Source organism: Malus domestica, chromosome 17, assembly GCF_042453785.1.
Source record: "Malus domestica chromosome 17, GDT2T_hap1".
Classification (NCBI taxonomy): Eukaryota; Viridiplantae; Streptophyta; class Magnoliopsida; order Rosales; family Rosaceae; genus Malus; species Malus domestica.
Genome location: NC_091677.1, coordinates 1,283,996 through 1,311,870, shown reverse-complemented (window position 1 = coordinate 1,311,870; position 27,875 = coordinate 1,283,996). Strand labels below are relative to the sequence as shown.

The 27,875-nt window shown below is 39.6% G+C and overlaps 7 protein-coding genes across 11 annotated transcripts; 5 read left to right on the top strand and 2 right to left on the bottom strand.

Annotated features, from left to right (window-relative positions):
- The first annotated feature begins 274 nt into the window (after positions 1-274).
- LOC103404250 (E3 ubiquitin-protein ligase RGLG2) lies at positions 275-4,436 on the top strand. 4 transcript variants are annotated; one of them, XM_070816791.1, is made up of 12 exons: positions 275-614; positions 1,197-1,627; positions 1,742-1,826; positions 1,918-2,058; positions 2,151-2,261; positions 2,352-2,449; positions 2,894-2,973; positions 3,068-3,173; positions 3,282-3,409; positions 3,507-3,730; positions 3,822-3,877; positions 3,963-4,436. In XM_070816791.1, the coding sequence occupies exons 2-12, from the start codon at positions 1,346-1,348 to the stop codon at positions 4,041-4,043; spliced, it is 1,392 nt and encodes a 463-aa protein (XP_070672892.1). In that variant the 5' UTR covers positions 275-614; positions 1,197-1,345; the 3' UTR covers positions 4,044-4,436. The 4 variants fall into 4 exon arrangements, with proteins under 4 accessions (XP_070672892.1, XP_070672895.1, XP_070672893.1 ...); XM_070816794.1 differs by having other exon boundaries at positions 296-614; positions 1,254-1,627; XM_070816792.1 differs by lacking the exon at positions 275-614 and adding an exon at positions 929-1,067.
- Positions 4,437-6,163: 1,727 nt separating this feature from the next.
- Positions 6,164-6,607, top strand: LOC103404249 (uncharacterized). The gene has a single exon (XM_008343141.4). It carries the CDS (start codon positions 6,164-6,166, stop codon positions 6,605-6,607), a length of 444 nt encoding a protein of 147 aa, XP_008341363.2.
- A 1,869-nt stretch (positions 6,608-8,476) lies between these two features.
- LOC103425797 (pentatricopeptide repeat-containing protein At4g35850, mitochondrial-like) lies at positions 8,477-12,083 on the top strand. Its single transcript, XM_008363897.4, has 12 exons — positions 8,477-8,691; positions 8,762-9,063; positions 9,156-9,221; positions 9,480-9,577; positions 9,679-9,796; positions 9,884-10,090; positions 10,542-10,618; positions 10,759-10,852; positions 11,121-11,186; positions 11,293-11,370; positions 11,506-11,607; positions 11,742-12,083. Exons 1-12 carry the CDS (start codon positions 8,667-8,669, stop codon positions 11,838-11,840), a joined length of 1,332 nt encoding a protein of 443 aa, XP_008362119.1. The 5' UTR covers positions 8,477-8,666; the 3' UTR covers positions 11,841-12,083.
- Positions 12,084-12,428: 345 nt separating this feature from the next.
- LOC103432020 (pre-rRNA-processing protein ESF2-like) lies at positions 12,429-14,079 on the top strand. Its single transcript, XM_008370188.4, has 6 exons — positions 12,429-12,804; positions 12,905-12,972; positions 13,101-13,190; positions 13,278-13,408; positions 13,570-13,722; positions 13,870-14,079. Exons 1-6 carry the CDS (start codon positions 12,569-12,571, stop codon positions 13,885-13,887), a joined length of 696 nt encoding a protein of 231 aa, XP_008368410.3. The 5' UTR covers positions 12,429-12,568; the 3' UTR covers positions 13,888-14,079.
- A 232-nt stretch (positions 14,080-14,311) lies between these two features.
- Positions 14,312-16,883, bottom strand: LOC103416953 (ras-related protein RABB1b). Its single transcript, XM_008355162.4, has 6 exons — positions 16,461-16,883; positions 16,201-16,340; positions 15,579-15,661; positions 15,025-15,229; positions 14,840-14,908; positions 14,312-14,625 (listed from the first exon to the last, which is right to left on the bottom strand). The coding sequence occupies exons 1-6, from the start codon at positions 16,504-16,506 to the stop codon at positions 14,536-14,538; spliced, it is 633 nt and encodes a 210-aa protein (XP_008353384.3). The 5' UTR covers positions 16,507-16,883; the 3' UTR covers positions 14,312-14,535.
- Positions 16,884-18,585: 1,702 nt separating this feature from the next.
- On the bottom strand, positions 18,586-21,761 carry LOC103432018 (proteasome subunit beta type-7-B). 2 transcript variants are annotated; one of them, XM_008370186.4, is made up of 9 exons: positions 21,573-21,761; positions 20,342-20,513; positions 20,121-20,262; positions 19,935-20,031; positions 19,766-19,835; positions 19,559-19,663; positions 19,268-19,366; positions 19,078-19,165; positions 18,586-18,872 (listed from the first exon to the last, which is right to left on the bottom strand). In XM_008370186.4, exons 2-9 carry the CDS (start codon positions 20,480-20,482, stop codon positions 18,796-18,798), a joined length of 819 nt encoding a protein of 272 aa, XP_008368408.3. In that variant the 5' UTR covers positions 20,483-20,513; positions 21,573-21,761; the 3' UTR covers positions 18,586-18,795. The 2 variants fall into 2 exon arrangements, with proteins under 2 accessions (XP_008368408.3, XP_008368409.3); XM_008370187.4 differs by having other exon boundaries at positions 21,538-21,731.
- A 132-nt stretch (positions 21,762-21,893) lies between these two features.
- LOC114822586 (28 kDa ribonucleoprotein, chloroplastic-like) lies at positions 21,894-23,815 on the top strand. Its single transcript, XM_029097223.2, has 4 exons — positions 21,894-22,501; positions 22,592-22,693; positions 23,004-23,285; positions 23,540-23,815. The coding sequence occupies exons 1-4, from the start codon at positions 22,052-22,054 to the stop codon at positions 23,603-23,605; spliced, it is 900 nt and encodes a 299-aa protein (XP_028953056.1). The 5' UTR covers positions 21,894-22,051; the 3' UTR covers positions 23,606-23,815.
- Positions 23,816-27,875: the final 4,060 nt, after the last annotated feature.

Below are 27,875 nucleotides of genomic sequence, written 5' to 3'. Positions count from 1 at the left end.
AAAATCCTATTTATTAAAGTATGTTAATTGTTGTCACAATCATTCATTTTTTCTAACAAACATACGATATAAAATGATTTCAATTTTGACATGATAGGCAGAACGATACACGTTAATCACAACTGAATAGACAAGACGGCACGCACCAAAACGAAAACATTATCCTTTTTGAGGATGTGAGGTCACAGTCGCAGCCACAAACAAAACCACGCAATTCATCATCATCCACATCCTTTCCGTGGACTCAAATCACAGGTTTTTTCAAAAACAGAACCCGAAAAGCTTTCCATTTTCCGTTTTCAAAAAACCGAATCCAAAAACAGTAACGGCCATTATTGCGGTACCCACTTCGGCGAAACTTCCATGTGCCCAGCCCCCGATTTTCCTCTGGTTCCGATTTCTCGAATATTCAAATATTCAAAAGAGAACCCAGAAAAGTAGAGATAAAGCTTCCCACTTTTCTAATCATATTTTATAATCCAATAATTAGATCCACCAACACCCCATTAATCTACTAATTAAACCAACTCAGTCTCTCTCTCTCTCTCTCTCACCACTGCAAGTCTTCCATTGGCGACTGCTCGCCATGTTTCAGAGCCCTCCATCTTCTTCAGGTACGTACGATCGAGATCTCTAAGTGTGTTCGACAATGTCGCTCTGATTCTCCTGAGGACGGTTCGGTATTTCCCTCTTGTTCTTGTATTTTAGATTTAAATTTTGAGAATTTATGAATTTCTGTTTTTGGATTGTGATAAGTGATTGAAGTCGATACGTTTTGATTTGGGGAGTTTTTGGGTTGGTGGGTGAGAAATTAAAAATGTTTCCTTTTTGACATTATTGTGGCTTGCGGTGGAAGGCGACACTTGGCGCCTAATTTCGGCAAACGTAGAAAACTTAGCAGAGTAGGGCTCTTTCGTTTGAGTCGGTTGTGAATTCGATTTTGCACGACCGAGTCGTGTCCAACTTCGTTTCCTGGAGCCTTCCAGAACCCTTTCAGATTTGCAAAACTGGATACGAACTTTCTTAGAGACTTCCCAATCCTTACCTATTCCGCATTCTGTTTCTTGGTATATATATACGCCCGCCGGGATTGATTTCAAAGTTTTCGTTTTCTGGGTTTTGTTTTGGCTGCCTTGTAAGTGCGGATTTTGAATCCAAAGTTTTCGTTTTTCTGGGTTTTTTTGGCTGCTTTGTAGGTGCTGATTGGAGTTCCAAGTTTTTGTTTTCTGGGTTTTGTTGTGGCTGCTTTGTAGGTGTGGATTTCGAGTCGTTTGGTTGATTGCATTGTGAAGGAAGGGAAAGAGGATTCCTTTTAGATTTTGGGGTTTTCTTCCGACTTGAGTTAATGGGTGGGAGAAGTTCAAAAGAGGGGAGCTATAGGCAGAATTCATCTTCTCGTTCGAGCTCGTCATGGGGCGGGTATCCTGGAGGTCAATCAACGTCATATGCTCAACCGCCATATGGTCAAGGAAGTCAGAGTTATCCACCACCACCCCAGGAATCCTATCAATCAGCACAGCCTTACTATGCTCCCGTGTATAGTGCTCCTGCGGCCCCTCGGGCTCAGGAGAAGACGTTTGATAGGAGATATTCCAGAATTGCTGATAATTACCATTCCCTGGAGGAAGTAAGATTGTCGCTGCAGCGGCAGAAACTTCTGCAAGCTTCCCTGTTTTTGGTTGAAGTTTTGTTAATTGCCTACGATTTTTAATTATGTTGACTCAACTGTACTTGTATTCAGGTGACAGAGGCTCTTGCGCGTGCTGGTCTTGAGTCTTCCAATCTTATCGTTGGTATTGATTTCACAAAGAGCAATGAATGGACAGGTTAAGCGCTTTAATATCTAATCCCATATAATAATTTAGTGTATGTTGTAGTTGTTGATGTGGAAGATACTGAAATTGGTTGTGTAAACAGGTGCGAGGTCATTTAACCGAAAAAGCTTGCATCACATTGGGAATGGGCCAAATCCCTACGAACATGCGATATCCATTATTGGAAAAACCTTGGCTGCTTTTGATGAGGATAATCTCATTCCCTGTTTCGGCTTTGGGGATGGTAAGGTTTTATTCATAATAATGTCGATTTGTTTGTCTAAGATTTTGTTCTTTCAAACATGGAATATTAATCATTACTTTTTCATTTTGCAGCGACAACTCATGATCAAGATGTGTTTAGTTTCTATGATGATAGATATTGCAATGGATTTGAGGAAGTATTGACTCGCTACAAGGAAATTGTTCCCAAGCTACGGCTTGCAGGTTTAACTCTTGCTTCCCAAGTACTTATTTCTTGACGTGGTCATTTATATCATCTAATCAGTCATCTTACATTATTATCATGTTTGGCAGGACCGACTTCATTTGCACCTGTAATTGAACAGGCCATGACCATCGTTGAGGAGAGTGCTGGCCAATACCATGTCCTGTTGATAATTGCAGATGGCCAGGTAACTTGCCTTATTCTTGTTGTACTTAGTGAAGTATGCAATTAGAGGGTCAGACATGCGCCCATGCTATAATCTTGTTTAATCTACACAAAATTCTTTGCCTTTGGGTTTTAGAGTCTAGCACAGTTCAGGAGTGGGCTTCGTATTTTTAGTTTCAAAACACACTAATGGTCACTGCTCTAAATGAATCATGAAAAACTTTATCAGTTAAGAGGTCGGTCAGACATGCGGGTTATGCAATAATAATAGCATCTTCTTTAGATCTGTTACTGGTGGCTGCACTAGCTACTTCTTAGATCATAAGTTGTATAACGAGCTTTCCTTATCCTTGCTCTCCTGTGTCCTGTTTTACGATGGCTTGCAAGTGGAAATATTCTATTGTAATCCCAAGTTTCCCTTCTTTTTTTTTTTTTTTTTTGACGTACTGTGATGGTTTTGTCTTAGGTAACTAGAAGCGTTGATACTGAGAATGGCAGGCTGAGCCCTCAGGAACAGAACACGGTTAATGCCATTGTTGCTGCAAGGTGTGATATTCCCCCAACCCCCCTTCCTCTTTCTCTAAATATATGTTGTTTTTTGACCGGCCCTTATTTATCTGCTACGCTTATTTTATCACAGTAAGCTCCCTCTATCAATTATTCTAGTTGGTGTTGGAGATGGGCCCTGGGACATGATGAAGGAATTTGATGACAATATTCCTGCTCGGGCATTTGATAATTTCCAAGTAAGTTCTCAGCATAATAATACAATTTTGTTTATGTGACTCATGATCCTTTGTTTATGATTATTGGAAAATACTTAATCGGAAGCACATTTGTTTTGTTGTTTGTAGTTTGTGAATTTTACGCAAATTATGTCAAAGAATGTGCCACCGTCAAGAAAGGAGACGGAATTTGCTCTAGCAGCCTTGATGGAAATTCCTGCTCAGTATAAGGCAACAATAGAGCTCAATATATTGGGGTAACAATGCAGTCCTTATTTCTCATCTCTAAACCCTTTTTGAAAACCTGTGTTTACGTAATTTTTTTACTAAATTTCTTCTTCTTGAAATGGACAGTGGTCGGAAGGGCGATATTCCCCAGAGGGTTCCTCTCCCCCCTCCTGTGTATGGAGCGTCATCGTTCAGCAGCTCAAAAACTTCCCGTGCTACCAGTTTCAGTTCGCCATCTTTCACAAAACCTTCCCATACCAGTTACGACCCAAGTGTTCCTCCTTATTATGGAGACAGCAGTTCCGTTGGTACAGCTCCACCTGCTCCCAGTTCTACCTATGATAACCAGGGATGCAAACTTCTCAGCAGCCACCTCTAAATCCTGTTTTGATGGGTTTGTAGCACTCTCGCGGGTTAACATTTTATATGGTGTTGAACAGGTTTGCCCCATTTGCCTTACGAATCCGAAAGACATGGCCTTTGGTTGCGGGCATCAGGTACATTTTTGAACTATAGTTTCAAGATGAGTTGAGACGATCATATTTTTAGTACCGTGTTCTTAGTGTTATGTTTTCGGTGCAGACATGTTGCGAATGCGGACAAGATCTTCAGTCGTGCCCAATATGCCGAAGCGCAATCCAAACCCGGATAAAACTGTATTAACGACGTGCTTTCATGCCGGAGTTGGCTGACATTGTGTGTATTTGTTTATTTTTTCAATCACATTCTTTGTAATCCATTGCTTTAGGTGGTCAGGAGTTTACTAGGTTTGGTAATTGGTTGAATCCGGCATATGATGATGATGATCCAGATGTGAGTGAATATTCTGGTGATGTTTTTTGGTTGTTTGAAAAAGAAGTGAAGTGCTGCCGTCTCTACAGTTTTGTAATTTGACTGCTGCTCTGTAGATGCCGGTCTTGTTTTTTTTTCACGTAGGTGGACTTTCTTGTGGATGGATAGAGATTTTCAATGGGTTGGGAACACGGTTTGATACATTAAGTGTAGTAAAACAATTGGTTGGAAACTTGAAAAAATGAATTCAACTAATTGCATGTACCGGACTATGTTTTTAACATATTGCAAAATTTCTCTGGATAAGCAAAAATTCAAATAATTGAGCAAGGGTCGCTGTTAAAGTTTCATGTTTTGATTGGAACTAATCGGAGAGAGAGAGATTTCGGTAGAGTTGTATAACTAGGAGAGTTCTCACACCTATCGGACTACTGTGGAGTTGAGTAGGATCAAAATACAGTTCACCAAGGTGGAGCACGGTCCGCCAAAATTGGCATAGGTTTGTTGCTATACTTTTGTGAGAAGTTTCCTTCAAACGGCTCGTTGGGCATCTCTACCGATATTTCTCTTAATTAGGTCCACGGCCTGAATAGTACAAATTGAATTAACTTGACATGGGTCAAAAGGTATATGACTCAAAGTCCGATCTTTGCCCCAGTACTCAATGTTTAGTCTAATTCTGCTCAGGTTGATCCACCAAGCGAGGCTTTATAATTTAGGAAAACTAATAAAAAATGTTTGAAAACTTTGAATTTTAATGATAAGGACAAAATAAAAGGTAAAGGGAATAATATCAGGTTTGACTTTTTAGTGTAAAAATATGATTTTTCGTTAAAATGAACAGTACCGTGGCTTTTCGTTAAAACTCCCTTATAATTTTACTCACTCGTGGCTCAAGGATTTTGTACAATTGTTTGAGGCAATTTTATTATTATTTTTTTTTCATAAAAGAAAAGGGAAAAAAAAAATTGCTGGTAGTTGGTAGTTGACACGTATGACTAAGTTGTGGAAATAAGGGGTTCATGTCTTTGGTATGGTCATTTTCTATCTCCATCGGTGGTGGATTGAAGCTTGAAAGAGAAAGAGTGGATGAGGTGTCACGTTTCTTCAAATCGGTGACACGAGTGTTGTTAAAGTTGGGTTGTCTTTATCTATATATGATGATGCCTCGTGTTATCGTTATTACTAATTTACGTGTTACAAACTATAATATAAGTATTAACGTTATAACATGAGTGAACGAGATATTAGTTAGGACATAAATTTGATATGATGTGCACCAGAGTACAATGACGACCATTTCTGAGTCGGTCGGCTCTAATAACGTAATTCTGGGAGGAGTCAGTTGTTGGGCATTGAATCCTTCCAGACGTGGGGCACGTGTGGTGCTAGGTCGAGGTTGAGTGAACCAACTGGTCGCTTCTCTAGTTGAACTGCTAAGCTTCTTCTCACTGATTACACCTGTGGAATAACCCTAGAAGAAAATTTTGTTGTACTTGACGTGTATTATAATTTGAGTGAATTTACACGCTATACCAATACATGAAAGGGTTGGTATTAGTTATAGCATTAACTTCACCTCACCACCTTAAATGCTTTGCTTGTTTGCTACCAAAAAATAATTGGCCAAAGATCCTCCATGGATTTCACTACCCTGCGGTTAAGGAGCAGGAAATCTGACGGTCCCATTAATTTATTCTGCTACCCATCTTACACAAGCCAAGGCCCCGAATCTCTCTTTCTTTTTATTTAACGGTCCAAATTTCTTGGTTCTTAGGCTCTGAACAATGACGTCCGAAGAGGATGCAAATTCAAAATAACTGACCACTTTGTTTTTTCATTGAATGCATTCTTCGAACCACCTATTTCTTTGTCCATCACATTATTATCCCTAACCCAAAGAAAGAAACCAACTACTCAACACAAACACCATTACCTCATATCCCTCACAATTCCTATCCAAATCCAAACAACATTTGAAGTTTTCTCCAATGACCTCATCTTCTTCTTCCACCAAGCTCCCTGCTTACCAAAGACTCATACATGACGACGATCTCGACGAAGACGAGTTCGATTTCGAAAAGAACCGAGTGGTGGTGAGATCAAGGACAAACAAAGCTACTACTAGTTGGTGCAGGTTCAGATCGTTCAGAAGGGCTCACATTCGGAGGAGATCGTTCAAGCTCAAAGTTCCGAGCCTGAGGAGGTTGCTGTTCTTGAGGAGGAAGGTGAAGGCGGTTTCTGCTCTGTATGCAAAGGTGGTGAGGAGATTTAAAGAAGGGCAGTCACACTTTGGTGATCTTTTTGCTGGAAACTATTTGTTCTTGCAGATCAACCCTTCCTCGTTGAAGGCCCTTCACAACAAGGGCACTCCTACTCATCACTCCCTTCAATTCAACAAACCCTATGCCCTCCCTAGCAACAACATTGCTTAATCCATTCGGTCATACATCAAAGAGTACTTGTTATATTACATTTGTGTTCTTTAAATTAAAATTGAGGCGTAGGTTGGGGCTTGTGCGCTAATCCCTTCAGAACTGATAGTGGCACCACCTGCACTCCTTCAGGGTCAGCATTGTTTTTAATATTGATAGGTTTTTTAGCTTTTTTTGGTCCCAAATATTGGTTGTTCTTATGTATAACGCTCATAAGCACTTAATAATACAACCAAATTCCAACATATTATGCAAATTTGAGTTATGCTAGTTAATAAAAAGAGTGTGCTCGCTCCTTTAATCCTATTTAAATTTGAATCGGATCCTACTTAATTTAGAATATTGTGTTTATCTGATCACTTGGATTATACATATAAGTTATTATCAATTGAATTTTTGAGGGTCCCTAAGGGAAATGACTCTCACCAATTTACGAGAAATTTTAATAGGCGATATAGTTATATTTTTTAATATCTTTTTCACTTATATTATAACAAGTCGTGTACTACCTTGTATTCTAGGTACACCAAAAGATTTCTGCCAATTTACATAAACTAATTATTAATGGTTAAATACAAAGATTATCACACCAAAAATTCATTAAACAAGTGATTATGTAAGTTCCTTTAATATTAGGATAATGTTAGCGATATCAAAATTTTAAATCAAATTTGCAAAATAAATGATGTGTTATTAACAAGAAATAAGCACGTTAATCAACACTTAATTAATAATCAAATCATCAACAACCACATTATTTGGTTTAGATAAGTTGATTTAAAATTTTGATCTCCCTAATATTACCCTTAATATTGTAGGACAAAATGAAGAAATTTGCAATTGGGACATTGGCACTTCACAATTTGCAATTGGGATTTAATCACAACTAACTCTGTTAAATTTCTCGGTGCACTGTTAAATTTCTTGGCACACTCTTAAATTTCTCGGTAAGATGGGACATTGGCACTTCGCAATTTGCAATTGGGATTTAATCACGGAAAAGGATCATCGCCGGATACTCTTTGTAAGGATTCGGGGGATGCATCAATTACGGCCGTTCATCATACATCGTGCGATCAATTTTCGTTAGATACTATTTATATTCAATTTTAAATAATTTCTGATCGCACAATGTACGATAAACGATCATGATTGATGAATTACCCAGATCCCAACAAAAGAATCCGGCGAGGATCCTTTTCCTTTAATCACAACCAACTCTTCGATTAAATGAATCAAAACAATCAATATTTTATTATGCACATGCACTGTTTGTATACTTTGGAGTTTATACCCAACACAAATAAATATGAAAGGGATTTGGCAGCAGGGAGTTGCATGTTATGGCCTATAAATAAATATATGCTTATTGCTACCTATGTAGGGCAATGAGTAATGACAATGTTGAAGTTCATCAATCAATTCATAAATAAACCTATATCTATTAAGAATTGAGATCTTCTCTAAATCTCTGCATCCGTAGTCAACGGATTAAAAAATCTGAATTATTCAAGAGAAAAAAAGATCTGGCCATTCAATGGCTAGGTTTTGGTGAGGCGAGCCAATGAGATGAGCGCATGATTCATACTCTGCACTAAAATTCGAATTCTCTTTTAGGTAGTTTAAGATCTAAACCAATGGTATTTGGTTAGTATCAATTTGATAAAATGATTATCGAAGGTTTAGTGTAAATATATCGTTATATAAAAACGTCATTATTGACGATTTAGGCACTGAACGGAACCAAACCCTAATTGTGTCCAGTCCCAACTACCAAACGGGCCTAATTTGAGCTCGGCATTTGGGCTTCATAGACCACGACAACATAAGGAGTTTTAATACACAGGCCCATTTCAATGTAGTCCATAAGAATCCCAAGTCGCAAAAGTCGCATGAAAAACGGTGCGTTTAGCTGTTGAAGCCAGCGAACGAAAGAAACGGCGGAGGCGGAAAGGGAAGAGGGTTTGCGCACTTGGGGGGTTTTAGAAACAGAGTAACTCGTCTCGCTCGCTCACTTACTCACTCACCGAGTCACACAGCGAGTCAGAAACAGCAAACGATGAGACTCCTTCAATCCATTACTGGTACAGTCCATCTCCTCCATAGCCAGAGACCTTAAGATTTGAATGTTAATACTAAATCACGCTGCTGCAGGTCAGTGTCGGCCGGCGCTGCGAGCCCTGGGACGGCGGTACTTCGCGGCGGTGAAGACGGAGGAATACGCGAAGAGGAACTACGCCAACAACTTGTCGGAGTATAACAGTGTCTTCAATTCCCTCACCGCTCAGAGGAAGCATTTCCTGCTGAGGGATGCGTACGAGGATATGATGCTCGACGGCGTCCAGCCCGATCAGGACACCTTCCGGTCGCTCATACTGGGCACCCTCAAAGGGTCGAGCTTGCAGGACGCTTTCTTCTTCGCTGACCAGATGAAATCCATGGGCTTGGCCCCTGATGTATGTCATTTGTTTAAATTTGTATCAGCGTTTTCGTTTCGTTATATCGGAAATGCGAGTGTTTGGATGTTGATTCGATTGGGTTGTCGCAGGTTAACATGTACAACATTCTGATCACACTGTGTGGGAAGTGCAAGCACTCTGATCAAGCGATTCAGGTGCGGCTTTTTACTGCCTACTTATAAGATTACTGCTATATTGAACATCGATGCATAGTATACATTTCATTTCAAGCGGCTTAGATCCAACCCGCTAAATTCTGTTGGATTGTTAACCGATATCTGGTCGTCAAATTGATTTCCTTTTGGTTATTGTATGCCATAAAGTGATGTGCTTTAGGATTATCGCTGTTTATTAGCCCTTCTGATCATTAACAAGGGAATGTGGGTATGTCTTGATGTGATATATTTTAATAGATTCTGGAAGACATGAAGAACTATGAAGTGTCACCCAAGGTACAGACCTACATGTGTCTGCTCAATGCGTGTGCAGCTACTGGCCGATTAGATCGAGTGTATGCTGCTTCTTTTATGCTCTGGCTTTCCGTGCTTGTTTCGTTGTTCCAATGGTTAATTTTTCCTCCTGCGGTTAATGTGCATTGCGTTGTTGATGCAGGTATGCAATTGTCCGTGACATGACTGCTGCTGGTCTTGGACTAAACAGGTTCTGCTACGCTGGACTTGTAACTGCACTTAGGAACAAGACCCCTTTACCAGATGACTTCGGCACCAAAGTAAATATTTAATCGTTTCCCCTCTGCTTAGTATTCTTTCATTTTGTTTCTGTTCAAAGTTCTCTTATATTCTCCTTTTGCACAAAGATTATAGAGTTTGTTGAGCGGTCAAAAGAGTGGTCATCAGTTGAAGGATCAAGTATGACTGCTGAAAATGTGATGATGGGTGTAACGGAAGAAGAGTTGTATAATATGCCAACTGCTGAATATTCTCATAGGGGTGGGTTTCTGAATAGGCAACTAACAGTGTATCATGCTGCGTTCAATGCTTGCGCAGACCTCCGGAATGTAGAGGTAATATCTCACATCTCGATTATCTCAGCTTAACGCCACCAAAAAAACCATGTGTATTTTGTTTGCTTGCTGGTTCTTTTCTTGGTTTATTGATATTGTACTTTCACTCTTTTGTTATCGGGCAATACCCATATCCATGCATGACAATATAACACTCTATGCATGGATGTTGCACTAAATGGTTTTTAAGTTTTATGACAAAGCTTGTTGCCTCTCATGATTCATACTCCCTAGCATTATTTAGTTATCTTCTTTTATCATGTAGCAAATCAAAATATGAAGAATTACCGTATGGTTTGAAACTAGCCTCTTTGATCACTTATTGCAAGTATTTTTGAGTTTCCAGATAAAAAATACCATCATAAATTAAGTTACTTAATAAGATTCCCTTCTCTTTTCCCTTTGCCATAAAAGTTTATTCTTATGTCTTCACTTCTGTTAATTATGCTAGGTGATGGAAGCTCTTCGGGAGATGCTAGCAAAGGACGGAAAAGTTCCTGATTTATTTATTGTGTTGCAAATAATGAGGTAAGTAACTTTTTATTACAAAATTTTGATCAGAATGCACTACGTGTTTTAGTAAGATGGCATTGTCTTGCTCGTGCATTAATATAACCTCAATTCATTCTGTGTCCGTTTTGTCTTCACTGCTAATTTTTTTTATTCAGGTGTTATCTACACTCAGGGGACATTGACCGTGGTGTTCAAACTTTTGAAGACTATATGAAGTCAGGAAAGCCTCCTGTAGTAGAACTATATACGGTGCGTTAGGCAACAAACACAATTTTCGTGTCATGACTCATGAAACATCACTTTCTTTCCTCATATATAGACACTGTTCCTTTGATTTTGTGTTGTCTGGCTAGCTTCTGTTTGTTCTTAGTCTTTTCTTATCATAACTTATTGTGTTCTGATGCTTTGTTTTAGCATTTCTGACAAACAAAACTAATATATTGTTCACTTAATGTGTTCTTAGTCTTTTTATCATTCAGATGTATACCCTAATTTACGCTAAACTATGTTTCTGTAGACGCTTGTGGAGGGGGCCATGATTGGATATACTCCCAAGGGAATGAAAATTGCCGAAGAAACACTGGTATGGTTGGTCTATTGCACGACTTCTAATTCTTAAATCAAGTTTTTGATATTTCAAATCATGGCTTCAGTCAAAATCATTTTATGATTTTCATGTTCCAATGCAGGTGAATATGAACTCCCGGAGCTTTTTCTTGAGTCCGAAAATGGGGAGTGATCTTCTCCTTGCAGCTGCTGGTGACGAGGTGCGCAACTTAAGAGTTATCTCTAGTTGCTATATTGCTATAAAGAATGACAGAATTCTTCACCTGTTCTGGGTCTCTATATTTTGCATTAGTTTTGGTTGTCTTGCTATAAATCTTTCGTGTTCTTTTTTGCAGACCGGAGGTTATAGCGTTGCCAACTATATATGGGACCTGATGGATGCACGTAAAATAGTTCCGCAATTTCTTTCCGTAGAAGCATATTACAAGGGCTTAAAAGTGAGTCTCTGGCCTTCTGATTTACTAGTTTATACATCTCTGATTAACAAAAAATCCTAGTAATTGGACTCAATGCGCCATCTTTGTCGTGTTTTTGACAAATTTTTCCTTCGTTTCTGTTTCTGAAATGGCAGAAACGTGAGATTCCTGAAGACGATCCACGACTGCAACATGTTACGAAGACTTACAATGACCTTCGCGACAGAAGGGGGCCTGGACGACCTATTAGGTAAACAATGACGAAAGTTGCTCCGAGGAGCAGTTATTTCGTGGACTTTCACTGTTTTAGTGACATTAATGTTGTTTCAAAGGAAACGAGGCATCGTTTTGTCCTGGTATCGAACGCTCAGGGTTACCAAACGCCGGGGTACATCGCGTTTTGAAGTTTAATCGTTAATTTTTTTCTGGATGCTTGAAGGGTGGTGTGAATAATGAAATTTTTTCCTCCTGCAATGTTAAGCTCAATTCTCTTTGAAGTTTTGAAACTACGAATTCGAGCTATTTGTCGGTGTGGCGACCACATTACCAGTAGCGATATGTGTTACAATACATGCATCTATATGTTAATGTTATCCGCACTTTAGCTTCGTAACATATCGGGGGTAAAAAAGCATAGCAACCATCTTTCGTTCGTATTATAACACGTTAATTAGTAAATTTGCGTTATAGTTTTCCCTTAGAAGCACACGGTTTCACTTTCATCCCTTGAGCAAAGCCCCAACCTTTTGGGCCCCTTCAGCAAAGCCTGGCCTTATCGTTTGGGCCCTTCGGGAAAACAGTAAAAGCCCAATCAAATAAATGAGAAACAAAACGGTGCGTGTCGTTTTAGGAAGACAAAGAAGAGAGAGTTACAGTCCAAGAGACCGAGCAGCAGAGCAAGAGCTCCACCGCCGTCGAATCGCCGCACTCTTCTTCGGCGTTTTAGGGTTTAAGGGAACGGAATTAGGGCGGGAAATTGGGAATGGAAATCGAGAGAAAGAACAAGAGGAAGAAATCGATGAAGGAAGGCGGGAAGGATGAGAAGCAGCGAGGGGTTTGCTACTTGGGTCGGATTCCGCCGCGCATGGATCCGTCGACGCTTCGCCAGATGCTCTCTCAGTACGGAGAGATACAGAGGCTTTATCTTGCACCCCAAGATTCTTCTGGTCACGTTCAAATCAAAGCTGGTAAATTTCAGAGGCAAAATTTTTCAGAAGGGTATGTCTTCAAAAGCATTAAACTGGTTTTCTTCATTCGATTAAAAATCTGATTTTTCAGACGGGTATGTCGTAGAATCGCTAATTATTTGCAAATGCAGGTGGGTTGAATTTTCTGACAAAAGGGTTGCTAAGAGAGTTGCTAATATGTTAAATGGTGAACAGATAGGTAATTATGTGAAAATTACAATCTTTTGTTAGAGGATTTTACGTCTTACAGCTTGTTTTATCGACGCGCGTGTTCCCGTTCTTCTTCTCAGAAAGATTTCTACTGTGTGGTTGTTTTGTTATGTTTAGGTGGGAAGAAGAGATCATCTTTCTACTATGATCTTTGGAACATCAAGTATTTGAGTAAATTCAAGTGGGATAATCTTACTGAAGAGATTGGTACGGACTCTTAACGATTGGGTTTTTGTTTGTCATTGTGCTTCGTTATCGTTACTTGGTTCTTGATTCGGCAATGTTTGATTGCAGCTTACAAGAAAGCCACTCGGGAGCAAAAACTAGCTTTAGAAATTTCTGCTGCTAAGAAGGAGCGTGATTTCTATCTCACTAAAGTTGAGAAGTCCCGTGCTTTGAGCGCCATCGATGAAAGATTGATGAAGGTACTTTTCGTGTATCCTAAGCAGAGGGTTCATTTGATGGAAAAAGTAGGAGAGGAATATGTTTTAGTGCAGCTGTCTTCAATTTGTATTGACATTTTACCTTCTCTCTAAGTCTCTATAGCTAGTCTGTTACACATAATCGGTTTCATCTTCTCTAACAGAGGCAAAGGATCGAAGAAGATTCAGGCGGCAATCCCGATCTCCCTAGTAGCCAGCCGGAACATGAGGTAATTCGCAGGTTCCGACAGAAGAAACCTGTTGCAAATAATGCTGCAAAAACCAAACCTCGGCTCTCTAAAGATGTACTGTCATCGGTAAGCATCGTGTTTTTGGTTGACTACCGTATGTTAATTATTGATCCGTCGCTTAATACTTGCTCGTATAATACGTATTTTCTTGGTTGACTACCGTATGTTATCTGTTGGTTGACTACTGTATGTTATTTCGTGATCCGTTTGCAGGTATTTGGCGATTCATAGTGCTCAAAATTTTCATGGATTGGCATACCTCAACTGGAGGAGCTGTAAACTTGTAGGACATTATTTGGAGTCAAATCTTATAGCGGACCTTTTATGGTTGAATCTTGTTCTCTTTGCATTGTTTCTTGGATTGTAAGGTTTCGATTCGAAACTTTCGCGTTCTACGTGATTAACACATACGATTTATGTTTGCGCATGAGCCATAAGTTGGGAAACTCTCCTCAACATTTCAAACATTTTAGGAGCTAATCTTTTCAAGGTCGAAACAACTAATCAACAAGGCAATTTTAAGGTACAAATACCGGCACCGACGTGCCACCGGCCATTCCAGCGACCTCACATTGCATTACATCGGGGATCATAACGAAAAATAACCACGCCATCACGTTCGTTTATGGAAATTAGACAGACAAACAAAGAACAGTTACACAACTTTAACCGATGTTTCCAACGTGGGAATACCACTGTTAAGAAATATTTCAACATTTAAAACGGTTGAATCCCTGAAAAGAAGATGAAATCTATCCAAGTACTTAGATCTGTACATTCAATGTTTTCACAAAGTAGCAGCATTCAATGTTTTCACAAAGTGGCAGCATGACAGTTGGGAGAGTATGTCCAAAGAACATAATACAGAGCCGGTTCTAATCAGCTGCAACATCCGCCTCTCTGAGCAACCGTTCCACCCGTGCCTGATTGACCTTGGGGGCGTCCATATCCAACCTTGATGCCAGATGACTGCAAACATCACAAAAACCTTAATTTTCAAGCTTTAGATGGAAGCTACAAGGTCAAATTTATACGATCGGATGATGCAGTAAGTTAGTTATGGTTAACGAGATCAAAGAAAGCAGACTCATCCCTTTTCAGGACGTAATTAAAAGAAAAATTATGCATTAAGTCCCAACTCTCATAACCTTCAATTTCCCACGACAAATGAATGGACAGTTACCTCATTAGATACGTCAAATACGCCTTCCTGAATATTCTGAAGAATCTTTGCAGCAGTCTTTATGAAGGCCTGAAAATATGTTACTTAATCAGCTTAAACATTCTAAATTGTGCATGTCAATCACAAGTAACAAATACAATACACTGAATTAGAATACTGGTTTGAATTGGTTGAGGGTACATCACCTCCTCGACATTTTGTGCCGTTCTTGCAGATGCCTCCAAGAACAAAAGCCCATTCTCCTTTGCAAATTGCTCTCCTTCCTCTTTGCTGACAGCCCTTCTGTGAGACAGATCACACTTGTTCCCTATGAGCATGATTGTCATATTAGGATTTGCATGCTGCCGGGCATCCTCTAACCAGCTTGCAAGATGATTAAATGTCTCTCTCCTGGGGAGCAAAACATCTGTTAACACTCCTGTCTTTAGTTGAGTCATATATACAGAATTGTGGAAAACAAACATATGCATCCGCAGGGGTTCCTATCTTTTCAAAAAATGTCACTTCCAATTGCCTTTGCAACAACTTATAAATATGTACCACACAAAGTTTAGAATAGCTTCTTAATTTGCGCAACAGGAAGACTGATATATTACAAATATTGTACGCACAATGTTAAATAGAAAAAGGACGCAAAGCAAAATATTGGGTACCAAGCTGAAACAACCGTAAGTTCGGTATGTGATTCATATGCATTTCTGACATAAGTTACAAACGCACACAATTTACACCCGCCCACCTGGTTATGTCATAGACCAGAAGTGCTCCAGCTGCTCCTCTGTAGTAAGACCTAGTGATTGATCGGAAAGATTCTTGCCCAGCCTGAAATGCAAAATCAAGGATCCTTGCTTCAGAAGTTAAGCATATTCATAGCACTAGTAAGAAACAGCAACAAATACAACAACAATAACCAAGCCTTATCCCATTAATTGGGTTGGCTGTATGAATCCTAGAACGAACTCAGGTTTTCCGCCAAGTCTGGAATTAAATACATTAAGCGCAACTGCTCGAATACATCTTAGAATACACAACTTCACCCGAGAATTACCAACATAATGCAAACAAGAAAACTAAAGCCGAAAACATCAGTTCTATGCCTACCCAACAAGCCAGAATCAACTAAATTTACTTTTGATGTCCAAAGCAGTAAAAAGATGGAACTTTTTCCATTGCACAAACACGAATAACACGGGGTCCATCGAAAATTCAAAATCTTCGACATGTTCTCATGTTACAGGCATATACAACTAAAACTTACAAATGGCAAATTAACAATTAAGAGTAGTACAAAATCATAAACCCAATTCTCAATTTTCTCACCAACCAAACAGAAAACAAGACCGGAAGGAAAAGAAACTCACGGTGTCCCAAATCTGGAGCTTGATAGGACGACCGTCGATGGTGACCATCCGAGCTCCGAACTCGACACCAATGGTGAGATCATGCACCGGCTGGAACCTCTTATCCGTGAATTGCAGCAGCAAGCAAGATTTTCCAACACCTGCACAGTCCAAACCAAAAACCCAAAACCCAATTGTCTTAAAACCTCAATTCTCAAAACAAACAAATTCAAAAAATCAAGAAAAAATCAGAAAGCTAGGGATTGGAGAAATTGGGGGACCTGTGTCGCCGATGATGATGTACTTGAAGAGGTAGTCGTAAGACATGGTTAGAGCGACGTCGTATCGGAGGGAAAACGAGGAAGAAGAACGAGAAGTGGAAGAAATGGCCTCGCTGTCCTTGTATTGCTGGTGTCGCCCGCCTGATTACTGTTTTGTACTCTTCTAAATTATTATTTATTTATTTTTATAATTAAGATAACTTAATGAGGGCTTGAAACGTATAAATCACCCACACGCCAACGGAAACCCTTTTTCGTTGGATTTAATATGGTGTATAGGTTTAGGATAGTTAGAGGAGAAGGAAGACTTTGAAGGCGATCTCGATGAATGCATGATGGTTGTTTAATTGTATCCGAAGAAGAGAAAACTAATAACAAATCATCTGCATAGACTTTTCCATTAATTAAATTGCGTGGCTCGTAATTTAATCGACTTAAGTTCATGATCGACTTTTTTGATTCATATGATGCGATGTCATTGAGTTCTTGTTTTAAATTTATGTTTTTTTTTTTACTTTTGAATAAATGATGTTATCTACATTAAGGAGGAGGTGGTGAGTTACCATATTAAACCGGTCAATCATCATCATTATCAATGTCACTATCATATTATGGTAAAATTAAATTATTTGAAAGTGAATGATCACCCATTAACAACATAATAGATTGATTTGCCGGCTCTAATATCCACTAGCGAAAAACCCTCATAATAATTGAATTACCAATGTCTTTATTAGAAAGTAAAATACATTACTTTGGCATTTCTTAAACTTGAAGAAAACAATGAGAATGTGTGAATTAGATTTCAGGTTGGAGGCAAATGGATTGAAGCATCAAAAGTTTAAGTAAAAGAAACATGTGAGGTGTATTAGGCAAGTTCGATACAAATTATTATCCATGTTTATTGTATTTCTTAGCTCAAATTCGACGCTCTTTATTGCAAACACACCGTTGTATTCATTAGAAGACAAAAATACATGCTAATGTTTTGGTCCCAATAGGTAAGAACCATACCATATACTTCGAAATATCCAGCAAGTATTACGTTGAAAATAAGCCTAAGCCAAATACTATATCAACAAAGCAAAAGAAGGTATTGAAATTTCTTTGACAATCCGGCAACCTAACAACAAAACAAATCAACGAGTCAATAAATTAAACACGAACTAAACAATCCTCATGAAGATGAGGGTTGTGGAAGAGTTGGATCATCACTTTCCTTAACTATATCAAACAACATATTTTGGTCGTCGCGTTGATCTCCTATGATTGAAACCAAGCTCTCTGAGGAGGGTCGCAATGGTCCGTAAACTCGAAATTGCTGAAATCCCCGACAGATGCAATGACCTTGCAACGCCTTCAATTGTCCCTATCGTAACCAGTTTAGTCCAAGATTCATCGTCACTGTAGTCTTGTAAAATCCATACATCACAAGTCTTGTCAGGGATGTAACTCTTTGGACGAACAACCACAATCCCGTAACTTTGGAAGGGAAATCAGTCGGAATACTTCATCAACCATGTCAAGATAAAGAATTGCATAACGAAGATCATTGTTGGCGAACCTGGAGTGGCCAACCAGTGAGAATTCCCGTTGACATAGGTGCCACTACCACTAATCAAAGATCCCAATGGCTAATTCCACCGCCTCTGCTACAAGGAACCAACACGATCTGCAAGCTTTCACGCCTCCAACCGACAAACGCCTCTCCAATCGCATCAACCAGCCGCAAGCAACTTTTCGAACGCAACCACAAAGGAAAAAACAAATCACAAAGTAGAAGAAGCTCGTGGCAATACCTGAGCAACGCTGCCAACAATGGCAGCAACCAGTGAGAAACTGGTGGTGTTAGGAACACCTGAGCCGGTGAGAACACCGAAGCTCGACACACTCTCTCGAGGAGCCGCAACAGATCGTGGTAAGCAGTGACTGCAAATCGAAGTGGAGATGGTCGAAGATGACGAACGTCATTGTGGTGTGAGGGACAAGCCAATGGCACTCTCTCTCATACCGGCTTTTTAATCAGTTTGGATAATCAAGAAAACTAGTAAGGTCGTAAAAGGAAATGAAAAATGGAATGAGAAGGTCCAAACGAGAAAATTGCTAGCATTCTTCTCGTCAAAGATAAGCTAAAAGCACGAGAACTTAATAACATCTCAAGAGTCTGGAAAATGCCAATAATTCTTCATGAGTTCACAAGGAATAAAATAGCGGTTGTTGAATCTGTATAACGAGATCAATCCACATATAACAAGTTGGGATCAAGTCACGTAGGTTTTACCCTGGAAACTGAATACTACATGAACATTCACATGCTCCTTGTGAAGTGGTGGTTTCATTCTTCCATTGCATCGCCTCCTTCTAACACTACCACCTTCTCGGTCAACGGAGTGATCTTTGTGAAGAGAACCTCTGTCACAGAAGAAAACACAACAGATTCAAAAAACGTTTTACTCACTTTTTTAATGCACTGTTCATGGAGGCATGAAATTTCTCATATATGATAGAAAAATTGAATGATCAAGTTTATGTTATGCAAGACAAGCATTGTGTAACGCTGAGCGACAATGTGTGGTTGAATGATTAGAAAGCCAAGTGAAAGAAGTGTGTTTCTTACCAGTCTTCTTGGTAAACTTATAGCCTTCCGCACTGACATAGGTACGAGGGGTGGGCACCAAGTGGTTCCTCAGGTATTCCTTGTGTCCCTGAGCCAACGAAAATGTACCAAATAATTTGTATTAATACAAAATTAATACTCTCTGCCCTTTTCCGTTGCAAATGGTAAATACTGATGAGAAACAGCAAACCTTAGTTATCACACAAACATCAACATTGCTTCCACTTCCCAAGTCATTGAAAATTCCAGAGCATATTGCTTCAGTTACAAGCTTTATGCCTTCATCCCTCTGCATCAAAGTAAACACATGAACGAGAAATCCAAATGAGGATGTTACTGACTCGCTACTACTAATCATATAATAGAATACTAATTAGGAGTGAACAGTAATTAAGGTTGTCCATTATCTGTATCCACCATCCACAGATTCATAGTACCATTCAAAGAAGTTAAATTTTCAATTCATATGATGCTAACTTACAGTCATGCCTTCCTTGTATTTAGACTCGAACATGGCCATCGCAGCAAGAGAACCAGAACCCATTGTAGCAAATGGCAGCGTGTCGGTCGATCCATGGGGATATATCTACAATTTGAAGCATTGGTGTTGGCATCAAATCACTATGCAAGGCCCAACAAATGAAAAATACATTGTCACATCCAAAGTCTGAAGCATGAAGGAACTTACAGTGTGCAGATGGGGTCCAGTGACATCGACCCCCCCAAGCACCAAAGCAGCTGACACATGACCTTGGTAACTGGATAAAAATGTTGGGAATTAGAATTAAACTATGCTTATATTTAAGGAATACATGTTAATCCTGCAATTTCTAAACTGAGAAGTGATAACACTTTACTTGAAAAGGTGTTTCTTGAGCAATGTCAAGGCTGTAACAACCCGGGATTCGCGACCAGTATGGTAGCGATGCAATTGCAGCTGTGAGCTCACCATATCTAGAGTTCAATAGAGCAACAAATTAGCTACGACACAGACTGCCACAAGCATTACCATAGTAATCATTAATCAACAATCCCGACTTTACCTGTTACAGCCTCTGTATCAGCGGCAGTTCCAGCTCCGCAGCAGTAGATATTGGGTGCCATATAATGGATCTTTTCACAGTTCTTGTCGCAAACAATGGGTCCTTCGGTGGCCCTTGTATCAGCTCCAAGAATGACACCATCCTAAAGAATAAATCACAAAAATTAACCAATATACGAGTGGCGAAATAATTGCTAATTAAACACTGGAAAGCATTTGTACCTTAAAAATCAAACCAACAATGGTCGTTCCTGTCTTCCTGTAAGATGGTTGCTGAACTCCCTTCTTTGCAAGCATGTCGTTTCTTCGGCAAAGATCAAAACTGAATCCCCCCTTGGGAACATCTACCGCCACCTGGGACATCTTCTGTTTTCTTTTTTAGTTCCAATTAAACCTGAAAAATCAATACCACATCAAAATTCACTCTAAAACTATCCTACAATATCGGTTTCTATAATTCTCCTTAATATACATGTATCTACCCATAGAAAATAATAAAGAACTGTTCAAATGTTCCACACCCTAAGGCTAGTCATAAACTATTTCATGGAGAAAAGCATATACGATGGAACACGTAACCAGAACTTAGAATTTAAAACCTGTCAATAACGCAAATTAGGACTCCGATTCCACAAAATCTGTTGCATTAGGTACAGGAAGATGCGCCCCAAAGAGAGGGAGAAAAAAAGGTACAGAAACACGTCTTATACAACGTTAGGACTCTAGAACAACTCAATACCTAACTTTGTGAACGATTGAGAACCAAATCTATGTAATCCATGAACCAGCCGCATACGATAATGACCAACAAACAACTCATAAAAGTACAAAAAACCCACAATTTTCAGAATCAAATCCTACCCGCAATTGAAGATAAGATAAGAGAAAATCAGTTAATGTGGTTTGTATATGTGAACCATAGACCTACAGATGCTTCGATTAGAAGATGCGATTATGAGATAGAGGCTTAGGGAAAGAGGGGTAAAGGAAGACCTAGAAGACATAGAAAAAGATTCTAAGAAAAGACATAAAGTGCTTGTAGTTAACGGAAGACTTGACACAAAAAAGGCATTCTCCGATTCATACAGCCAACCTAGTGAAATAAGACTTTGTTGTTGTTGGTTGTAAATCCTACCCAAATCCAGAATCAAACCAAAAAACCCTCCTTTCGCCTTTACGATTCACAAACTAATCAAATCATAACACTTTCTCTCGCGCATAATCAAACACATTGCAGGCAACATCACAAACAGAACCCCTAGACTTTTTCAACAAACCCTCCCCTTCAAGCATCACACCCACATCAAAACATACCTCAAAGAATCAGATCTTCCTCGTTTGATTAAATAACACATGAAATTCCAAAAAAAGCTCAATCTTCTACGCTATATAGGAAAATAGAAGGGCAAAAAATTTACCAAAAAAATAACAATAAATTTGAAACTTTGAATACTTGATGGCGTTCGGATGCTGAATGCTCGATCCGCAGAGAAGCAATTTGGGGAAGAAAATTGGGGGTTCGAATCCGAAGGGTTTATGTGGGAGAAGAACTGGCACTGTGAAATTGTAAATTGGAACGATGCGAAAGCGAGAAAGTGAGGTGGGTAGTCTTAGAGAAGGGGTACCTTAAAACTTGTCCGACAAGTCGTGATTAGTTTTGGGCCTTTTTCGTGATTCGGCCCAACATTTGATACTCGAAGATAGCCCATTGGGCCTTAATTTTGAAGGAGAATAAACCGACATGTCGTTCGCAAGTGAAAGTAACAGTAAAAACCTACCGAAACGTTTCCGTCATACAAGCTTTGATTTCGTCGAGAAAATAAAGCAACTGCCTTCACCTGCAAACCAACCCTTCTCTCATTCCTTATCCCCTCCTCCACCTCTCTCTCTCTCTCTCTCCTCTCCCTCCTCTCTCTCTCTCTCTCTCTAGCCATGGCTTCTGCAACCGCCGCTCTCCTGAAGCCACTGTCAATCTCCGAAACCTGCCTCGCCGCCGTGCCACCCGCCCGCTTCGCGCAAAAAAACCAGTACCCAGTTCTCTCACTCCTCTCAAAACCCACCAAGCTCGCACAAATCTCCTGCTCCTTCACTCCCTCTCTCTCCTCGTTTCTCTCTCTAAAGCACAAGTCTTTGCCTCTCCTCCGCGTGGCTCAGACCTCCGACTGGGCTCAGGAGGAGGAAGTAAAGGAAGAGGCCGAAAGCGCTGAGGGGGAGGGAGCAGAGGAGAGCTCCGGCGACGGAGTTTTGGCGGTCGGCGAAGAGGAATACTATCCCGAGCCGCCGGAGGAGGCCAAGCTCTATGTGGGTAATTTGCCTTATGATGTTGACAGTGAAAAGCTTGCTAATCTTTTCAATGATGCTGGAGTTGTTGAGATTGCTGAGGTAAATTTCGTGTCTCTTTTTCGCTCTCTGCGATTTCGCGGTTGAAATTTCAGCATTGGAGTTACTGTTTTCTTGTGTTGCAATGACCAGGTGATTTACAATAGGGAAACTGATCAGAGCAGAGGATTTGGGTTTGTGACTATGAGCACTGTCGAAGAAGCTGAGAAGGCTGTGGAGTTGTTCCACCGTTACGTAAGTTGCAAATCTTTGTTTCGGTTTTGTGTATCGAAAAAGGAACTATATCATGTTCAAAATGCTCGATTTAGAGAGTAGAAATGTAGCTAAAGCATGTATGTTGATATATTTGGTTCCGATTACAAAGTGGTATTACATTGATTCAATCGCGGTAATCAAACTTGTTTTCGTGCAAATAAAGCCGAGGAATGAGTTTTGAAATAATTCTGGATGAACTTGTTTTCGTGCAAATCCACTTAGGATAAGGTTTGTTAATTTCACTCTTGGATAAACCGAGTGTGTTGATGTTTCATTTGTTCGTACACAGGACATAGGTGGGAGGGCTTTGACTGTAAACAAGGCTGCGCCTAGAGGGTCGCGCCCTGAAAGGCCTATCCGAACGAATGAACCTTCATTCAGAATCTATGTTGGTAATCTGCCATGGCAAGTGGATGATTCTCGTTTGGAGCAGGTTTTCAGTGAACATGGAAAGGTGGTTAGTGCCAGGGTAGTTTATGACCGCGAATCAGGGCGTTCCCGCGGGTTTGGTTTTGTTTCATTCTCTAGCGAGACAGAAGTGGAAGATGCCATTGCTGCCCTTGATGGACAGGTAATAGACCTGCCCTGTTTAATTGAGTATTGAAATTTCCTGCTTATGCCATTGTAGAGTACGCCATGAAACTGAGAACTACATAGACGTTACGATAACAGGCGATTGATTGGGCATTCCGAGTTTACTCAGACCTAGGAATTCATAAAAGAGATTTAAATGAAGTCACCTTGCAACTAATTGCGTATTTGTTATCATGATGCCTCTCGATTAGTTAACAAAGACCCTGATTTCGTTCTCCATTTGCTGTGCAGAGTTTGGATGGCAGATCAATCCGAGTAAACGTTGCAGAAGAGCGACCAAGGCGTGGTTCGTTTTAAATGTAAGATTGGTGCTTAGTTTTGGGAGAGGATCCTGGCAGCTTGTATTTCTTCTTTGACAAGAAATTTTTTTTAGGGAGTTGATGTTTATACAGATAGGTTATCATTCTGTCTTGTATCTCAAGCATGTCGAAAACATTATGGCCTGTATCGTTCTCACGCTTATCAATCCAATGCAATTCTCGTTCTCATCTGATTACGATTACTGGATATCTTTGCCTGGTACATTTCATAACTTTCTCTGGTCAGTATACAGTAAAATACGTACAACGTACGAGCCCTACCTAAGCTCTGCAGAAAATGAAGCCAATTACAATTGTAAAAACCGAAAAAAGGTCACCAAAACTCTCCGTCTCGCGTTTGTCTTAAGTCTTTGAGGTGCTCCGGCAAGAATGCACTTGTGCGCTTTTAACGGTCAAAATCATCAGATTCGCAGGGCAGGTTATATGTGCAAATGCTGCGTATTTTTACCAAAATTTCGTAGTCCAAGTGATGACTGCTATCTTCATTTAGCGAACGAAAAATTCAGCCCTGATACAGTGAACTTCTTCCACTGGATTCGTACTTGGCGAGCTTTCTAGCTTTCTCGACTGCTTCAACATAATAACACTCTCCAAAGTGTTCTCGTAAACCAGATAACTGTGCATCGCGTTACCTGTCTTTCAAGATCCACACGATTTTCATCGGATGATGTATAAGCTGCATTCCTATGTAGGATCATTTCCACAACGTGGTCAAAGATATTTCGGGGGTAACTTCTGAATCAGCTTTCCAAGCTTGTGTTTCTCACCAAGGGTTATAGGCCTGGAAAACAAGTTGACAGTTGCAGTAAATTCGACGGAATTTGGAATTGCATGTAAACATATAACTTCCCCAACCAATTCTCGTTCTTGTTCACAATTTCAAGGAACAAAATCGGAATTTGGGTTGCGTTGTAAAAGCGCCTGCACGAGGACATCACAGTATCAAGAAGTTTTTTGAGCTGCAGCTCCATGTACCCTAGCTGAAAAACAGACATCACTTCAGTTCAGAAAAGGGAGTTCGATCAGGCTTTGCACTGCTGGAAAGAAGAATTTCAGATAGTTACCGTTGCAGAAAATTCATCAGAATATTTCTTCACTGTCTCCTCGACCTGCCCGCTATGCTCTCTATAAGGGTCTGCAGAGCCTTATAGGGAGCATGAAAATATCGCTAAACGACACTCAAAACACTTGTGAATGTGACACAGTAGAATGAATAGAAAGGCAATAAGGAGAATGTTAGTCACCTTTGGCTCCTCGGCACCAACTACAAACCTAGCTGTTTCTGTTGTGTGGCCTTCAGCGCCGTTCTAAACAACATTAGAAAAGTTTAACCATCAATTCCTACACGACATGGACCAGCGCAAACCCAGTGACTGCAAAGCCTGAGTTTTGCAACACAAATGAACACCAGTATGGAAAATCTGTAATTTGATAACAATGATAACCTCTCTGCTAGACTGAAGAGAACGACGAAAAGATTTCTTTAGTCTCTTAGAGGGAGTATTCCTAGCATCAACATCCGGTGATGCACCTCTAGCGGACGATAGATGCTTTTTGCTCTTCAGCTGTGATTTTAACCGGCTAATACCTACAACAGGTCCTAGCATCTGCATTTACACATACTGTTACAACAAAGTACAGATTCCGTTTTCACAGGCTTGGACTAACATATGCATCAAAGGGCAAACCACATGGAATCAAATCAACAGATGTCGAATTTAGCAATGTATATACCTACGAAATGTGAACATGGAAGAACTAGTTAGATTCTAAAGGAACATTTTATAACATCAGTTCACAGTAAAGCAGGCGCGACACAATTTCATGACGTATTTATTGATTTTTAAAAAGTATCAAAGTACAACCAGAGTCATTTCATACAATTCAAAACCATGAATCTATGGTTGACGGGGAGTAGGCGTTCCAACATAGCTCTTCAACTTCTGGTGAAAGAACCTTCACACCCTGCCTGAGCAACGACTTCAATATTTCCTTTTTGAAATCTGAAAGCGCGGTTCCAACGCTGTTACCAAGTACCAAAAACACCATAACTTTGCTCAATCGTATCTTTCCCTCTAACCTTCACACATCTGCTTCGAGATAGACCCAAGGATTGAGAAGCAAAATGCAGAAAATCTTCTTCCTTCGATAACAGGTCTGTCACTAAACGTGTATAGTAACCCTTTTTAGCTTTTGACATAACAAAACTGCAGCTGCACAACACAAAAACTACGTTTATACAACATATATCAGAACATTGGTCAGTGAAAGAGCTAATGAAACTGTTTCCCTCTCGTTAGTCAAATGAGGACATATTCTGAAACACACACTTAAAATTCAAAAGACAGACATAGTTCCTTACCAGTTATGCCAAACCAACACTTAATAGGTGGATAAGTTGGGACAATATCGGTGATGTTGGTGGTGGAATTGCGTGGGCCTACAAAGTTTATTATGATATCAGAGCAAACTATTCTTTCAACAAGTCCTAGACCGGATTTAATGGGCTCGAATTTGTCTTCTTAAGTTAAACTTTCGAAAAGTTGCGCTAGCTCCAACTTAAGGATATTGAATGACTGGGTCTTCAGAAAAGTTACTTTGGATCTAGTCCTTGAATAATGATGGGCTCACAAAAAGTTGCGTTAACTTTGGTATAATGACTTGACTAAAATTAAGTGAAATGACATGTGTCAATTGATTAGGTGTGGTGAACATACACCTTAGTTTATGGTGGTGAGCAAAAATGTTCCATTAGACTTTAGGGTTGTGCTAGCCACATACCTAGTTTTACCTCTCATACACCCGTCTCAATTTTCAGTTGTTGAATCAAATAATTAAAGAAAATTAATGTACAAAAATTAATAAAAATATGTTAGAGATAAAATAGGGTGTGATAATAGCACAACCCTTTAAAAATCGTCTCGGAGTTCTTAACGTTAGAAGGGTCAAAAAGCAACTGAAACTGAAAGAGGTTAGTGCTCTATCTGTATGTATCACTGCCATCAACAGCTTTTGACCTCTTGGGTTTGGACTTGGATTCTCTGCCCTCCCAATTCGGTGCTCTCCCCGTGCCCTCCTGTTTGTGTGGTCACGGTTAAGCCACGTCAATATTTTATATTACTATTTTTTTTTGTCTTATTATTTTTATAAAAAACAATATAAAATGTTAGCATGGATTAACCGTGACCACACAAAACAGGAGGGCACGGGAAGGGCACCGAAATGGGAGGGCAGAGAATCCAAGTCCCTTGGGTTTTATGTCACGTTGCTATTAGTATTCTCTACTGTGACCGATATGGAGAAATTTTTTACTGTTACAGTTACATTGTTACAAAATTTTACTAATCAACGCATTATAATAAAAGTGAATAGCAATGTTGATATCTATGTGGTTGTATGACGATTCTCATAGATGTGCGGCTTTTTATCAATATTTTTTGTAAAGGGTGGTGCTATCCACAATGTTTTTTATCTCCTACATACTCTTTGTTAATTGCATCCTTTAATTTTCTTCAATCAATTCAATTCAACGGTCAAAAACTAAAAAAAATATGTAAAAAATAAAAAAGTTGCATGGATAGCACCGCCCTTTGCAACATGCACCAAAAGCAAACAAATGCCAACTGAATAGAGACAGATACCACACCAAATGACAGAAAAAGGCTTGTCCCCAATTCAAACCAAGCCAACAATTGATTGGGTTCCATTGGGCTCAGATTTTTACCCAATTGGCCACCCAAAACATGTCACATGGTCCAAAATATTGGTTCCCAACAAGAAGTTTTTCAATGTGATTAGTACATGGGGTGATACATCATGTGTCACTATACAAATGATGAGATATGTGTGCTAAAAAGTTAATAACTTAAAAAATAGAATTTCCCACCACTCCTATTAAAACACGTGGTATACCACTTGTGTTCCCTTCACAACTAAAAATTTCTCGTTCCCAATCAGTGCAAAAACTGTCACTAATTCTCAATTTGCATGACTGATTTGGTTTATTGAATATTTTATTCGTGTGGAATAATATAATATATGTTTTCTTTTCTGTGGTCTTCATCTGGAATATATGTTTTCCACAAAACAAGGATATTATCATATAATAATATCTAGTATGGTTAAAGACGATTATGTCTTATTAATATGGTCCATTGGCAAAATGTCTTCCAACTGTTGGGGTCCCACTAAGGAGGCAATCTCCTTTATTATTGGATTTATATTTACTCCGAATTTCTGCGTTCGAG

What these genes read in the sequence shown, in the direction of transcription:
- LOC103432018 (XM_008370186.4), bottom strand. Translation starts at nt 20,482, where the DNA reads ATGTCCCAGGTGGCGGTAGATGTTCCCAAGGGGGGATTCAGTTTTGAT. An exon ending in TTGTTGGTTTGATTTTTAAG is followed by an intron (nt 20,263 to 20,341) that starts GTACAAATGCTT and finishes TTTATTCTTTAG; the next exon opens with GATGGTGTCATTCTTGGAGC. An exon ending in TGATACAGAGGCTGTAACAG is followed by an intron (nt 20,032 to 20,120) that starts GTAAAGTCGGGA and finishes ATTGAACTCTAG; the next exon opens with ATATGGTGAGCTCACAGCTG.
- LOC103404249 (XM_008343141.4), top strand. Translation starts at nt 6,164, where the DNA reads ATGACCTCATCTTCTTCTTCCACCAAGCTCCCTGCTTACCAAAGACTC.
- LOC103404250 (XM_070816791.1), top strand. Translation starts at nt 1,346, where the DNA reads ATGGGTGGGAGAAGTTCAAAAGAGGGGAGCTATAGGCAGAATTCATCT. An exon ending in ATTACCATTCCCTGGAGGAA is followed by an intron (nt 1,628 to 1,741) that starts GTAAGATTGTCG and finishes ACTTGTATTCAG; the next exon opens with GTGACAGAGGCTCTTGCGCG. An exon ending in CCTTTGGTTGCGGGCATCAG is followed by an intron (nt 3,878 to 3,962) that starts GTACATTTTTGA and finishes TTTTCGGTGCAG; the next exon opens with ACATGTTGCGAATGCGGACA.
- LOC103425797 (XM_008363897.4), top strand. Translation starts at nt 8,667, where the DNA reads ATGAGACTCCTTCAATCCATTACTG. An exon ending in ACTGGCCGATTAGATCGAGT is followed by an intron (nt 9,578 to 9,678) that starts GTATGCTGCTTC and finishes TTGTTGATGCAG; the next exon opens with GTATGCAATTGTCCGTGACA. An exon ending in CAGATGACTTCGGCACCAAA is followed by an intron (nt 9,797 to 9,883) that starts GTAAATATTTAA and finishes TTTTGCACAAAG; the next exon opens with ATTATAGAGTTTGTTGAGCG.
- LOC114822586 (XM_029097223.2), top strand. Translation starts at nt 22,052, where the DNA reads ATGGCTTCTGCAACCGCCGCTCTCCTGAAGCCACTGTCAATCTCCGAA. An exon ending in TGGAGTTGTTCCACCGTTAC is followed by an intron (nt 22,694 to 23,003) that starts GTAAGTTGCAAA and finishes GTTCGTACACAG; the next exon opens with GACATAGGTGGGAGGGCTTT. An exon ending in TTGCTGCCCTTGATGGACAG is followed by an intron (nt 23,286 to 23,539) that starts GTAATAGACCTG and finishes TTTGCTGTGCAG; the next exon opens with AGTTTGGATGGCAGATCAAT.
- LOC103416953 (XM_008355162.4), bottom strand. Translation starts at nt 16,506, where the DNA reads ATGTCTTACGACTACCTCTTCAAGTACATCATCATCGGCGACACAG. An exon ending in CTGGTCTATGACATAACCAG is followed by an intron (nt 15,230 to 15,578) that starts GTGGGCGGGTGT and finishes TTTGCTCCCCAG; the next exon opens with GAGAGAGACATTTAATCATC. An exon ending in CGGCACAAAATGTCGAGGAG is followed by an intron (nt 14,909 to 15,024) that starts GTGATGTACCCT and finishes ACATATTTTCAG; the next exon opens with GCCTTCATAAAGACTGCTGC.
- LOC103432020 (XM_008370188.4), top strand. Translation starts at nt 12,569, where the DNA reads ATGGAAATCGAGAGAAAGAACAAGAGGAAGAAATCGATGAAGGAAGGC. An exon ending in AGGCAAAATTTTTCAGAAGG is followed by an intron (nt 12,805 to 12,904) that starts GTATGTCTTCAA and finishes TTGCAAATGCAG; the next exon opens with GTGGGTTGAATTTTCTGACA. An exon ending in TCGATGAAAGATTGATGAAG is followed by an intron (nt 13,409 to 13,569) that starts GTACTTTTCGTG and finishes CTTCTCTAACAG; the next exon opens with AGGCAAAGGATCGAAGAAGA.